The sequence below is a fragment of the Belonocnema kinseyi genome, chromosome 9, assembly GCF_010883055.1.
Source record: "Belonocnema kinseyi isolate 2016_QV_RU_SX_M_011 chromosome 9, B_treatae_v1, whole genome shotgun sequence".
In the NCBI taxonomy this organism is placed as follows: Eukaryota; Metazoa; Arthropoda; class Insecta; order Hymenoptera; family Cynipidae; genus Belonocnema; species Belonocnema kinseyi.
Genome location: NC_046665.1, coordinates 123,861,364 through 123,875,560, shown reverse-complemented (window position 1 = coordinate 123,875,560; position 14,197 = coordinate 123,861,364). Strand labels below are relative to the sequence as shown.

General features: G+C 23.3%; 1 protein-coding gene across 4 annotated transcripts in view; it reads right to left on the bottom strand.

The window, feature by feature from the left end:
- LOC117179442 (fatty-acid amide hydrolase 2-A) overlaps positions 1-14,197 on the bottom strand; it is a 115,708-nt gene that overhangs the window by 10,417 nt on the left and 91,094 nt on the right. For all 4 annotated transcript variants that reach the window (XM_033371247.1, XM_033371250.1, XM_033371249.1 and 1 more), the window contains one exon: positions 8,282-8,464. In XM_033371247.1, the coding sequence (XP_033227138.1) occupies positions 8,282-8,464 (183 nt within the window). The remainder of the gene's footprint in view (positions 1-8,281; positions 8,465-14,197) is intronic.

The following is a 14,197-nucleotide window of genomic DNA, read 5'->3' as shown; positions in this document are numbered from 1 at the left end:
ATGACGTGATGGGTGATTTTTGATACCGAATTTGAATTCAGCGCCCCAAAATCAATAGGAATACGTGTGTCTTGTTACCAGATCCGCACACTTTTTTTGTGTGGTTGTGTTATCTTTTAAAGTAAAAAAAACTTTTTGTTTTGTTTGAAATAAATTAATACATTTGAAAATTTTAAACTTGTGTCTGAAACACTGTTTTATTCCGCTAATAAAATATACTATGGTGAAAATATTATAAGATTATAAGATTAAAAAATTAAAATAAAATTAAAATATTGTTTAAAATCATAAATTCTTAAACTCTCTTAAATTCTCCTAAATTCTGTCATATTTTCGGAAATTTAAGAACTCTACTTTTGTCATGTTGAGCCGTTAAAAATTCTTAAAAAATGTCAAGAAAACGGTTTATTTAAAGCTTGTAAAAAAATTTCAAGAATTTTGTAAAGTTATACGAAAATGAAATACATTTTTTCAGGTTCCTGAGAAAATATAATTTTTTTATTTCGAAAAATTAATTTGAAGAGATTATTTAAAAAGATTGTAGAAAAAATCAAAAATAGTCAAAGAATCGGAAAAATTTTAAAGCAATTTTTTTAATTTTACAGAAATTAGAAGGTTTAGAAGGTCTGAACAGAAAAAAAGAAATTTTTCTTATATTCGTGTGCAAATTTTAAAACAAACGATTTCCTAAAATTTCTAAAAATAGTTTAGAAGATTTTAAAGCAAAATGTTTCAATTTGGTAAAATTACAAAATAAAAAAGAACAAAAATTGGATAAATTCAAGAAATATTTAGTAGAATTTAAAAGAATTTCGAAAGTTTTCAAGAGAATAAACAAATTTTCTTAAAATCGCTGGGAAAATTTATAAGATCGTAAGGTAATTTTTTTTAATTTGGAATGATGTTTGAAAATTTTGAGGAAAATTCGTGTCAGTTAAAAATATTTTTAGGAATTTAAGACGTTTTAAATAGATTACAAATATTTGAAAACTCGGAAAAATTTTCGAAAATGTATAAAATATTTCTTGATTCCATCCCAACTTCTAAGCGTTCCAAACATCTTTTTAAATTACTCGAATTTTTCATAATATTTCGTAAAATCCTATATTACGAAAAAAATCTCTAAAATTGTCTAGATTCTTTTTTGACAAATCTCAAATATTTCAAAATAAGCAAATTATTGGTTGAAAGATTTTTTTTTACGATTTTTCATGATTTTACGTTTTTTGAAGTTATATTGCAAGAAATTTAGATAAAAATATAATATAATGATGAAGAAATTTCTTCTTGAGATTATTATTGTTAATATTAAAAAAAAAGCATTCATAAGCATGTCAATTCTCAGAAACACTAAATCCAGAATCACTAAATCCAGATTTGACTATAGTTACATTTTTAACTAGAAAAGATAGGAAAAAGAAGGGTTTCGTAGTCTATGAAGATTTTCATTAGGGCTTTGAAACCTCCTCTTTTAATACTTCCCCACCCCTACTACCCCTACTTCCCCCAACACTTTCTTCTTCGTTTTCCTTCTATTTCCTTGATTTTTCCTCCACTACATCCATCCCTTCTCCCTTCCACAGCTAACACCCCTGTTCACCCACTTCCCTTCACAAACCATATCTCCCCTTCTTTATATATCCGCACTGGTCTTCCCCTTACTTTCTAAGCCATATTTTTCACTACTTCCCCACCCCTTATTTATCTTTCCTTCTCAAACTTCCCGTCTCCTATCATCTCCTCAATACCCCTACTTTCCCTCCCTTCATTACTCTTTGCTTCAAAAACTCCCTTCCCTTATTATCTCCAGACTATCCCTATTTACCCCTTCCTCCAAATTTCTCTTTACTCCCCATACTTCCTCATCTCTATTATTCCCTCACTCCCCTTCCTCTCACTCATCACTGTTCCATTCCACCATTCGCTTCTCATCATTTCACCTACTTCCACTCTGATCTCTTTTCCACTATACTTTCCTCTACATCCCCTCCACTCATTTACACTACTCACTATCTCCTTATTTCCGCTTTCGACAATTTCCACGATTCCCCATACCGAATTCCACCTTCTTCTCTCCCTTCATTTCACAGTACTTCCCCTACCCTCATCATTCCTTAGTACCCCTAATTTCCCTCCCCCCTCATTTTTCTTCACTTCTTAAATACCACCAACCCTATTATCCCCACTTTACCCCTACTACCCCTTTCTTCATTTCGCTTTAATTTTCAAACTTCTCATTCCCTATTATCGCCTAACTACTCCTACTTAGCCTCCCATCATTTTTCTTAACTTCCTAAACTTCTCCATTTCTATTATTCCCTCCCTCTCACTTAGCATTATTCCCCACCACCAATCCCTTTTAATAAGTTCAACTACTTCCCCTCCGATCTTTTCCCCATCCTAATTTCCTCTACTTTCCCGCCTCTCAATTACAATATTCTCTCATAATTTCCTCATCATTCCTTACTCCTAATTTCTCTTTACTTCTCAAACTTTTCTCCTCCTAATATCACCTCACTACCCCTACTTACGCTTCCCTCATTTCTCTTAACTTCCTCATTCCTATTATTCCCGTCACTATCCCAATTTACCCGCTCCCGGCCATTTCTCTTCATATCCTATACTTTCCTATCCTTATTATTCTCCCCCCCCCCGCACTTATAATATTTCCCCTCCATCATTCGTTTCACATCATTTCACCTACTTCCTCTCCGATCTTTTCCCCATCCTAATTTCCTCTACTTTCCCTCTCCTCATTTCCACTGCTCCCTATTTCCTCTTTTTCGCTTCCCAAAATTTCCTATACTTCTCTCATAATTTCTCCTACTTCCCCACCCCTCATTTCCCCTATTAAACCTTCCTTCATTTCTCCATTACTTCCCGTCCCATTATTTGCCCCCACTTCACCTCCCAGGAAAAAATTACGAAGGATGGATGGAAACCGGACTAAAGTAATCAGGGTTTCTGCCAGGGACTACGAAACCCTGAAACGGGTTCGGAAATTGAAAATTTGTGGTAGAAAATATATTTTTTATAAATAAAATCAAGTATTTTACATTTATTCATGATGAAGCTTTAGTATTTAATTATTAAAATGCAAAAGTTACTATAAAATTTTCAGTAAATGTTGCATACATTTTTCTTTTGCTAGACAAAAAAATCTTACTTGGTAGGAGAGTAGAACTAATTTATTAAAAATTAATTCAACTATTTACGGGAAAATCCATCTTTTTGGTTGAAAATCTTCATTTTTTTTTTCATCTTTTTTTTGTGTGATAATTATTTTTTTTTTTAACTGAAAAATAAAGTAGTCCATTTTGTACTGTAAAGTTAGCTTTTTTCGTTAAAAACTCAACTACTTAATTGAAAATGCATCTTATTGGTTGAAAATTAATTTTCCTTAAATTAAATTTATTAAACTGAAAGTTAATTATTTTAATTTTTAGTCAATCTATCATTTTTAGTTGAAAAATTGAGTTATTTGGTTATAAATTAGTCGTGTTTGGTAGAATATTAATCTTTTTGATGAAAAATTCGTTTCCTTTTAGTTGAGAATAAATTTTTATAACTGAAAATTTAGCGGTTCCATTGTTAATTCATAAATTTATATTTTTCAGGTAAAAATTTAACTACATATTTTGTGAAAAATTAATATTTCTTGTTAAAAATTCGTATTCTAATAGAAAATGAATCTTTGTGCTTGAAAATTTCTCTTTTTTTGTTAAAATTACGTTTTTGTTACTTTGAAAGAAGTTTTTTAAAGTTGAAAATGATCCTTTTTTACTTAGAATTTGACTATTTCATTTTTAAATGTCAATTGATATTCCTTATAAAAAACTTTTTGCTATTTCGTTAAAAATTCACGTATTTTGTTTAAAATGTGTTTGTTTTGCATAGAAAATTAATCTTCTTGGTTAAATTTTTTTTTATTGTTGCAAATTAATTTTTGTAAATGTAAATTTAATTTTCGATTGTCAATATTTAACCTTTTTAGATAAAAATTCAATTACTTGATTAAAAATTTATCTTCTTGCATGAAAATTAATTTTCTTAGAAGTGAAAAATTCATGTATTTTGTTAAAAATTTGTCTTTTTTTGGTAAGAAATTAGGTTTGATGCTTTGAAATTGTTCTTGTTGATTGCAAATTAATACTCTTAGCTGAAAATTTAAATTTTTCTGTTGAAAATTACAATAAATGGTTGAAAACTCATGTATTTTGTTAAAAATTCAACTATTTTGGTAGATAATTAATCTTCTTGGTTGAAAAATCATCGTTTTGTTTTAAAATCAAACTATTTGAATTAAAATTGCAAAGGCTTTGTTAAAAGTTCATAATTTTTTGTGAAAAATTCGAACATTTCCTTCAAAATAAAAAAATTAAAACTAATTTAAAATAAAATGTAGACTAAAATCACATCCATTGTTCATATTATTCAGTCGAAAATTTATGTAATTTGTTAAAAATTGTTTTTTATGGTAGAAAATTAATCTTCTTTATGTATTTTATTAATAATTAATTTTTCGACATAAAATTATTCTTCTTAGTTGAAAGTTCATCTCTTTGGTTGAAAATGTAATTATTTCATTGAAAATTCAACTATTTTGTTGATTGTTCATTTTCTTATCAAAAACTGATATTTTTTAATTTAAAACTACAACTATTTAGTACAGAATTTTGACAAACGAAAAAGATCAATTAAAAATTGTGGTAAAAAATTAATCTTCTTGATCAAATCAAATTTATTGTTAGCTAATCCAGAGTAATTCGATATAATTGAGAACATTGAACTTAGTTTAAGTCTAAATTCAGCCGCGTTGATTAAGTTAGATTAAACATTTTTTTTCAATTTACAAAATAATGAATCTCTCATCTGTATTCATATAGGAAAAAAAAAGAAACTAAATTAAATTGAAAAAATTTAATTTAAAAGACTGGCATAAGATTTATTAATAAATAAATAATCTTTCACTTGTATTTATATAATTTATGTAGAAAAATAATGAAATAATAACATATATAAATTTAATTGAATTAAAATAGTTTAATTTCAAAAAATTCACAAAATATTTGTGGAAAAATAATAAATCTCTCTTATGAATAATATCGGTGAAAAATAAAATATATAAATTGAATTGAATTAAAAAATTGAAATTGAAAAAATTGATATACGATTTGTTGAAAAATAATAAATCTCTCACATGTATTCATATCGGTAAAAGATAAAATATATAAATTTAATTAAATTAAAAAATTAAAGTAACATTTGTTAAAAAATGAGCAATCTCTCATATGCATTCACATAAGAGAAAAAGAAAATAAAATTAATATATTGAAATAAAAAAATTCACATAACATTTGTTGGAAAACAGTAAATCTCTTTTCTATTCATATGGAGAAGAAAATGAAATAATAAAATATCTGAATTTAATTCAATTAAAAAATAAAAATTCAAAAAATTAACAAAATATTTGTTGAAAAATAATAAATTTCTCACCTGAATTCATATCGAGAAAAGAAATGAAAAAATAACAAATGCAAATTTATTGAAATTAAAAAATTGAAATTGAAAAAATTAATATACGTCTTGTTGAAAAATAATAAATCTCTCACAAGTATTAATATCGGTCAAAAGTAAAATATATAAATTGATTTAAATTAAAAATATGCATTCATATCAGAGAAAAATTAAATTAGATTAAAAAATTGAAATGAAAAAATGCACATAACATTTGTTGAAAAATAATAAATCTCTTACCTGCATTCATATCGAGAAGAAAATTAAAAAATAAAATATACAAATTCAATTAAATAAAAAAAAATTATATAAAATTTGTTGAAAAATAATGAAAATCACCTATTTTCAAATCAAGAAATAAATTTAAAAATAAAATATATAAATTCAATTAAATTAAAGAATTAATATTTTAAAAAATCGCATAAGATTTGTTGAAAAATAATAAATCTCTCACATGTATTCATATCAATAAAAAATAAATAAAAACTTTTAATTGAATAAACAAAATGAAATTTAAAAAATTGCCATAACATTTGTTAAAAAAATAATAAATCTCTCAAATGTATCCACATCAGTAAAAAATAAAAGATTTTTAATTAAATTAAAAAATTGAAATTAAACAAATTGGCATAACATTTGTTTAAAAAATAATAAATATCTCACATGTATTTATACCAGAAAAAAATTTAATTCAATTAACAAATTGAAATTAAGTCATAAAATTGGTTGAATAATAATAAATCGCACCTGTATTCATATTTTTTTTTAATTCACAAAAGATTAGTTGAAAAATAATGAATCTCTCATATGTATTCATATCGGTGAAAAATAAATAAAAACTTTTAATTGAATAAACAAATTGAAAATTAAAAAATTGTCATAAAATTTGTCAAAAAATTTTAAATTTCTCACATGTATTCATATCAGAAAAAAATCAATTTAATTAACAAATTGAAATTTAAAAAGTTACATAAAATTTCTTGAATAATAATAAAACTCACCTGTTTTTTTATGAAGAAAAAAAATATAAATTCAATTAAATTAAATAATAAACATTTAAAAAATTCACATAACATTTATTAAAAAAAGTAAATCTCACTTGTATTCATATCAGAAAAAATGAAATTAAATTAACAAATTGAAATTTAAAAAGTCATATAAAATTTGTTGAAAAATAATAAAACTCACCTATTTTCATATCGAGAAGAAAAATAAAATAAGATATGTATGTTCAATTAAATTAAAGAATTAACATTTTAAAAAAATAAAATAAGATTTGTTAAAAAATCATTAATCTCTCACATGTATTCATATCGGTAAGAAATAAAATATATAAATTAAATTAAAAAATTGAAAAAAAAACTACATAAGATTTGTTGAAAAATAATAAAACTCACCTGTTTTCGAATCAAGAAAAAAAAATATATATAAATTCAATTAAATTAAAGAATCAACATTTTAAAAAATCACATAAAATTTGTTAAGAAATATTAAATTTCTTACATTTATTCATATCAATAAAAAAGTAAATAAAAACTTTTAATTGAATAAATCAATTGAAATTTAAAAAATTGGCATAACATTTGTTAAAAAAATATTAAATCTCTCAAATGTATTTATATCAGAAAAAAATAATAAATTTAATTAAATTAAAGAATGAACATTTAAACAATTTACATAACATTGATTAAAAAATAATAAATCTCACTTGTATTCATATCGACGAAAAAAATGAAAAAGTAAAATATACAAATTCAATAAAATAATAAAAATCACTTAAAATTTGTGGAAAAATAATAAATCTCTCACATTTATTCACATCAGTAAAAAATAAAAGACTTTTACTTAAATTAAAAAATTGAAATTAAAAAATTGGCGTAATATTTGTTTAAAAAATAATAAATCTCTCACATGTATTCATATCAGAAAAAAAATTAAATTAAATTAACAAATTGAAATTTAAAAAATCAAAAAATTTGTTGAATAATAATAAATCGCACCTGTATTCATATTTCTTTTTTTTTAATTTACAAAAGATTAGTTGAAAAATAATGAATCTCTCATATGTATTCATATCGGTGAAAAATAAAATAAATTAATTGAATTAAATTAGAAATTGAAATAAAAAAATTCACATAAAATTGGTTGAAAAATAATAAAACTCACCTGTTTTCATATCGAGAAGAAAAATGAAAATAAAATTAACAAATTAGAATTTTTTTAAAATGCATATAAGATTTGTTGAAAAATAATAAATCTCTCACCTCTATCCAAATCGAGAAAAAAATGAAAAAATAAAATATACAGATTCGATTAAATTAAAAAATTGACACAAGATTTATTTTTTTAAAACTCGCATGTATTTATACTAGAAAAAAAATTCTAAATTTAATTAACAAATTTCAATTTAAAAAATGCACATACAATTTTTGAGTAATAATAAATCCCACCTATATTCATTTCGAAAAAAAATGAAAATATAAAAAATATTAATTGAAATAAATAAAAAAATTATAATAAAAAAAATTCACAAAAGATTTAAAAAAAAAAAATAAATCTCTTACACGTATTCATATCGGTAAAAAATAAAATATATTAATTAAATTAAAATTAAAAAAATTAACATAAGATTTAGTTAAAAATAATAATAAATCTCTCATCTGTATTGCTATCGGTAAAAAATATAATATATAAATTAAATTGAAAAATTACAATAAAAAAAATATTAATGAGATTTATTTTAAAATAATAATAAATTTCTTACCTGTAATCCTATCGGAAGTCCTTGTTTATTGAGTCCTAGTGGGCAAGCCGTGGCAGGCAATCCCAGGACATTTATAATTGCCGTATAAGAAAAATTAAAAGGCTTTATAAATGGCTCATGATGTAAGGGGGCAGCTGTCGGATGAGTTGGATATAAAAAAATTCCATCCTCTCCAAGAAAATCCTTAAAAAAATATTATAACAAAACTAATTCGTTCGTATAAATAATCGATAAATTTGTTTTATGCGAATTAATTATTTCCCGAGAGAGGAATTGAGAGCGTAAATAAATCAGGGTGTCTACTCAAATCCTGGAAAAAATTTCTTGACAATTCCAGGCTTTTTCGAGATATAATTTTCCAATTTTTTAAATTTTTCCATAAAAATATTTCGCACGTTTTAAAATAATCGACTTTAAATATATATACAGATTCGTGAGATTATTATACATTTTTTTAAAAGTTTCTAACGATTCAATTAACGACGACTGAAAAATCTCGAAAAATTAAATTCCCGACACTGTAAAATTCCCGAATAATGAAACTGTCGAAAAATAAAAATACCGAAAAATAAAAATACGGAAAATTCCCGAATATCAAAATTCGCTAATAATAAAATTGCCGAAAAATACAAGTACCGAAATGGAAAATTCCCGAATAATAAAATATCCGAATTGAAAAATTACTGAAATTAAACAATCACAATTTTTTTATAAATATGATTTAATTATTAAAACTATAATAATAAAATATTAATTTTATGGGACGACTGAAAAATCCCCAAAAATCAAATTTCCAAATAATAAAATTGCCGAAAAATAAAAAATATCGAATTGGAAAATTCCCGAACATTAAAATTCGCAAATAATAAAATTTTCAAAAAATAAAAATGCCGAATTGAAATAATCGCGAATAGCAAAATCCTAGAATAATAAAATTGCCGTATTATAAAATTCTCGAACTTGAAAATTCCCGAATAACAAAATTCACGACAGTTTATAATATTACCAAATTGCAAAATTCCCGAATTGTAAAATTCAAGAAATAAAACCATTAAAATTTGTTATAAATATATTTGATTGTTTACAGTGTATAAATTCAGCAAATTATTAGCTGCAAGCTAAATTTTCAATTTTTAAGTTGAAATTTTGATTTTTTGTCAACTTCTAAATTTGATCAAATTTGCCGCTCGAACCAAAAAAATTCACTATCTATTTTGGGAAGACTGAAAAATCCCGAAAAATAAAATTCCCGACACTGTAAAATTCCCGAATTAGAAAATTCTCGATTAATCAAATTCGCGAATAATAAAATTTTCGAAAAATAAAAATAGCGATATGGAAAATTCCCAAATAATAAAATACACGCATAATAAAATTACCGAAAAATAAAAATACCGAATTGGAAAATTGCCGAAAAATAAAATTCACCAATAATAAAATTTCCGAAAAATAAAAATACCGAATTGGAAAATTCCCGAATAATAAAATTTTCGAATAGTACAATTTCAGAATTATAAAATTCCCGAATAATAAAATTCTCGACAGTTTATAATATTACCGAATTGGAAAATTCCCGAATATTAAAATTGGCGACAGTTTATAATATTACCGAATTGGAAAATTCCCGAATAATAAAATTCGCGACAAAAAATTGCCGATTTATAAAATATCCGAATTGGAAAATTCCCGAATTTTAACAATTAGAATTTTTTATAAATATATTTCATTGATTACAAATACAACAATAAGACATTATTTTTAACATTTAAAATTTCGAAGTCTGTTTCTTGAATTTAAAATTGGAATAATTTTAAATTTATATTTTAAAATTTAAATTCAAATTTATTTATAATGTTAAATTTTCTACGTAGCTTGTAACGTTTTTCAAACAGAATCGAAATATAAATTTATATATATTAATTTAAAATTTTATTTTTGCGAACGTTTTTCGTATTTTTTCCAATACTGTGAACATTAAAAAGATATGCGTTACCTAGAAATATTTTATTTAAAATTATTGCTATTTTTAAATCCAAAAATAAGCTTCAAAATTTTAAATGTTAAAAATAATTTTTGAAACTAATATTTTATTGTTGTATTTGTAATCAATAAAATATATTTATCAAAAATTCTAATTGTTAAAATTCGGGAATTTTCCAATTCAGATATTTTATAAATCGGCAATTTTCTGTCGGGAATTTTATTATTCGGAATTTTCCAATTTGGTAATATTATAAACTGTCGGGAACTTTAATATTCGCGAATTTTCCAATTCGGTAATATTATAAACTGTCGTAAATTTTATTATTCGGAATATTCCAATTCGGGAATTTTTTAATTCGGAAATTTTATTATTCGAGAATTTTATTATTCGGGAATTTTCCAATTCGGTATTTTTATTTTTCGGCAATTTTATTATTGGCGAATTTTATTTTTCGGCAAATTTGTCAATTCGATATGTTTATTTTTCGCTAATTTTATTATTCGTGTATTTTATTATTTGGGAATTTTCCATATCGGTATTTATATTTTTCGGTAATTTTATTATTCGCGAATTTGATTATTCGGGAATTTTCTAATTCGAGAATTTTACTGTGTCGGGAATTTTATTTTTCGGGATTTTTCAGTCGTCCCTCTAGCGATTCAATTAACGACGACTGAAAAATCCCGAAAAATTAAATTCCCGAATAATAAAACTGTCGAAAAATAAAAATACCGAAAACTAAAAATACGGAATTGGAAAATTCCCGAATATTAAAATTCGCTAATAATAAAATTGCCCAAAAATACAAATACCGCATTGGAAAATTCCCGAATAACAAAATTCTAGAATAATAAAATTCCCGAATAATAAAACTCCCAACAGAAAATTGCCGAATTATAAAATATCCAAATTGAAAAATTACCGAAATTAAACAATCACAATTTTTTTATAAATATGCTTTAATGATTAAAACTATAATAATAAAATATTACTTTTACGGGACGACTGAAGAATCCCAAAAAATAAAATTCCCAACACTGTAAAATTCCCCAATAATAAAATTGCCGAAAAGTAAATAATATCGAATTGGATAATTCCCGAATATTAAAATTCGCAAATAATAAAATTTCCAAAAAATAAAAATACCGAAATGAAAATTTCCGAATAATAAAATTCACGACAGTTTATAATATTGGAAAATTTCCGAAGAATAAAATACCCGTCCGAAAATTGCCGAATTATAAAATATCCGAATTGGAAAATTCCCGAATGGTAAAATTCAAGAAATAAAACCATTAAAATTTGTTATAAATATATGTGATTGATTGCAGTCTATAAATTCAGCAACTTATTAATTGCAAGCTAAATTTTCATTTTTGACGTTGAAATTTGGATTTTTTGCCAGTTTCTAAATTTGACCAAATTTGCACCTCGAACCAAAAAAATTCTCTATTTTCAGCGTACCTTATTACATTTTTTAAACAAAAACATATAAATTTAAAATTCGATTTTTGCGAACGCTTTTTGTATTTTTTCGAATTCTATGCAGATTAAAAAAATGCATCACACAGAAATATTTTATTTAAAACTATTAATATTTCAAATTCAAACTATTTTCGAAATTTAAAAAATGTAAAATAATTGAAAAAAATTTATTATTTTATTTGTAATCAATAAAATATATTTATACAAAAATGTTAATTTTTTAATTTCTTGAATTTTACAATTTGGGAATTTTTGCAATTCGGATATTTTATATTTCGGCAATTTTCTGTCGGGTGTTTTATCATTTGGAAATTTTCCAATTCGGTAATATTATAAACTGTCATAAATTTTATTATTCGGGGATTTTATAATTCGGTAATTTTATTATTCGAAAATTTTCCAAATTGGTATTTTTATTTTTCGGTAATTATGTAATTCCCTATTTTTAATATTCGGGAATTTTCTAATTCGATATTTTTATTTTTCTGCAATTTTATTATTCGGGAATTTTCTAATTTGGAAAGTTTACACTGTCGGGAATTTTATTTGTCGGTTTTTTTCAGTCCTCCGACTTTTACAAATTATTTTTAATTTTTAATTTCGAGAATTTTCCAATTCGGTAATTTTCCAATTAGGATATTTCATAAGCCGGTAATTTTCTGTCGGGGATTTTATTATTCGGAAATTTTCCAATTCGGTAATATTATTAACTGTCGTGAATTTTACCGTTCGGAAATTTTTCATTTTAAGAATTTTATTATTCGAGAATTTTAATATTCGGGAATTTCATTATTCGACAATTTTATTATTCGGGGAATTTTACTGTGTCGGAAATTTTATTACTTAATTAAATAATAATAATAACATAATTAGTAAATTCCTTAATTTTTCAAGTGCATAAAATATGACTTTTTAACTAAAATTATGAATATTTAACTGAAATACTTAAATTTTTAACCGAAAAGATGAATTTTCAAACAAAAATATTATTATTATATACGGGTTGCAAAAAAAAAGTATTTGTCGTTTTTGTCAAAATTTTGTCGTTAGATTCTTGGTTTTATTTTCAGGAATTCTTTACTTTAGCAAAAATTCACGAAAAAAGAGAAATATTCAATCAAATAAATGAATTTTAAATTAAAAAATATGAATTGATAACCATAAATGAAATAGTTAAATTTACAGTTTAAAAAATTGATTTTCCACACATAAAAACCAATTTTAAACCATAATAATGAATTTCATCTAAAATGAAAAAGTTTCAACGAAAATGATTATTTTTTTACTTGCAAAATCTAGAATTTTAAATTGGAAAAAAGTTTTTATTTTTAAAGATTCACAATTTGAATTTTTACAATTAAAAAAAAATTTGAAACATTTAGAGTTCAAAGGTATGTAATTTTAAAGATTTACAATTGGAAATAAGAATCTCTAAATTTGAAGATTTTGAAGATCAAAAATCAAGTTTAAATAATCGAAATTAATGAAATTTCGATTTTAAATCATCAAAATGATGGAATTTATAATTGTCAAATTTAAAATTTGCACAAATTTCAATTTTAAGCTTTTAAAATCAATAAATCTTTAATTTGAAACTTTAAAAATAAAAAATTCGTCAATTTTCAACTAAAATTATGAATATTCGCCAAAAAAAATAATTTAACTTTTAATAACGAAGTAGAATTTTTAACCCAAAAGGCTTAAATTTTAACCAAGAATATTAGTTTTCTATCAAAAAGGCAAATTTTAAATAAAATACATGAATTTTCAACCAGAAAAGATCAATTTTGAAATACAAATTTTCAACCAAAAATGGAATAGTTACATTTTTAATTAAACGAGTTAATTTTCAACCACAGAAACAAATTTTTATAAAAATAATTCAATTTTCAACGAAAGAGACGGATATTTAACTAAAATGATAAATCTTCAACTAAAAAGAAATGATTTTTAACAAAGTAGTCCAACTTCCAACAAAGTAGTAGAATGTTCAATAAATTTTGAAGTTTTTTCTTTATAATTCAATTCTTAAGATTAACGATTTAAAATTCTACAATTAAAAAAATGGAAACTTTAGAATTTTAGAGATTTTTAAATAAAAATTCTTAAATTAAAAGATAGAAACATAATCTCAAAATAAAAAATAAATAATAAAAGCTTCATTACGAAATAATTTCACACTGCAAACGGAACTTATTGTCTGCGAACATTTGTAGATTATTATCATTATTAATAATATTTTAAAAAATTGAAATCTTCACTCTAAATTCTTAATAAAGTTGCCTGTTGAAAAATTAAAAAATTTGTTGTTGAAATAATTCAATTTTTAAGATTTATAATTTTTTGAAACTCCTGAATATAAGAGATTCTGAAATAAAAATTCTTAAATTTTGGTGATTTTAAAATTATTTATTAGAAATTATTAAATAGAAAACTAATCTAAAAAT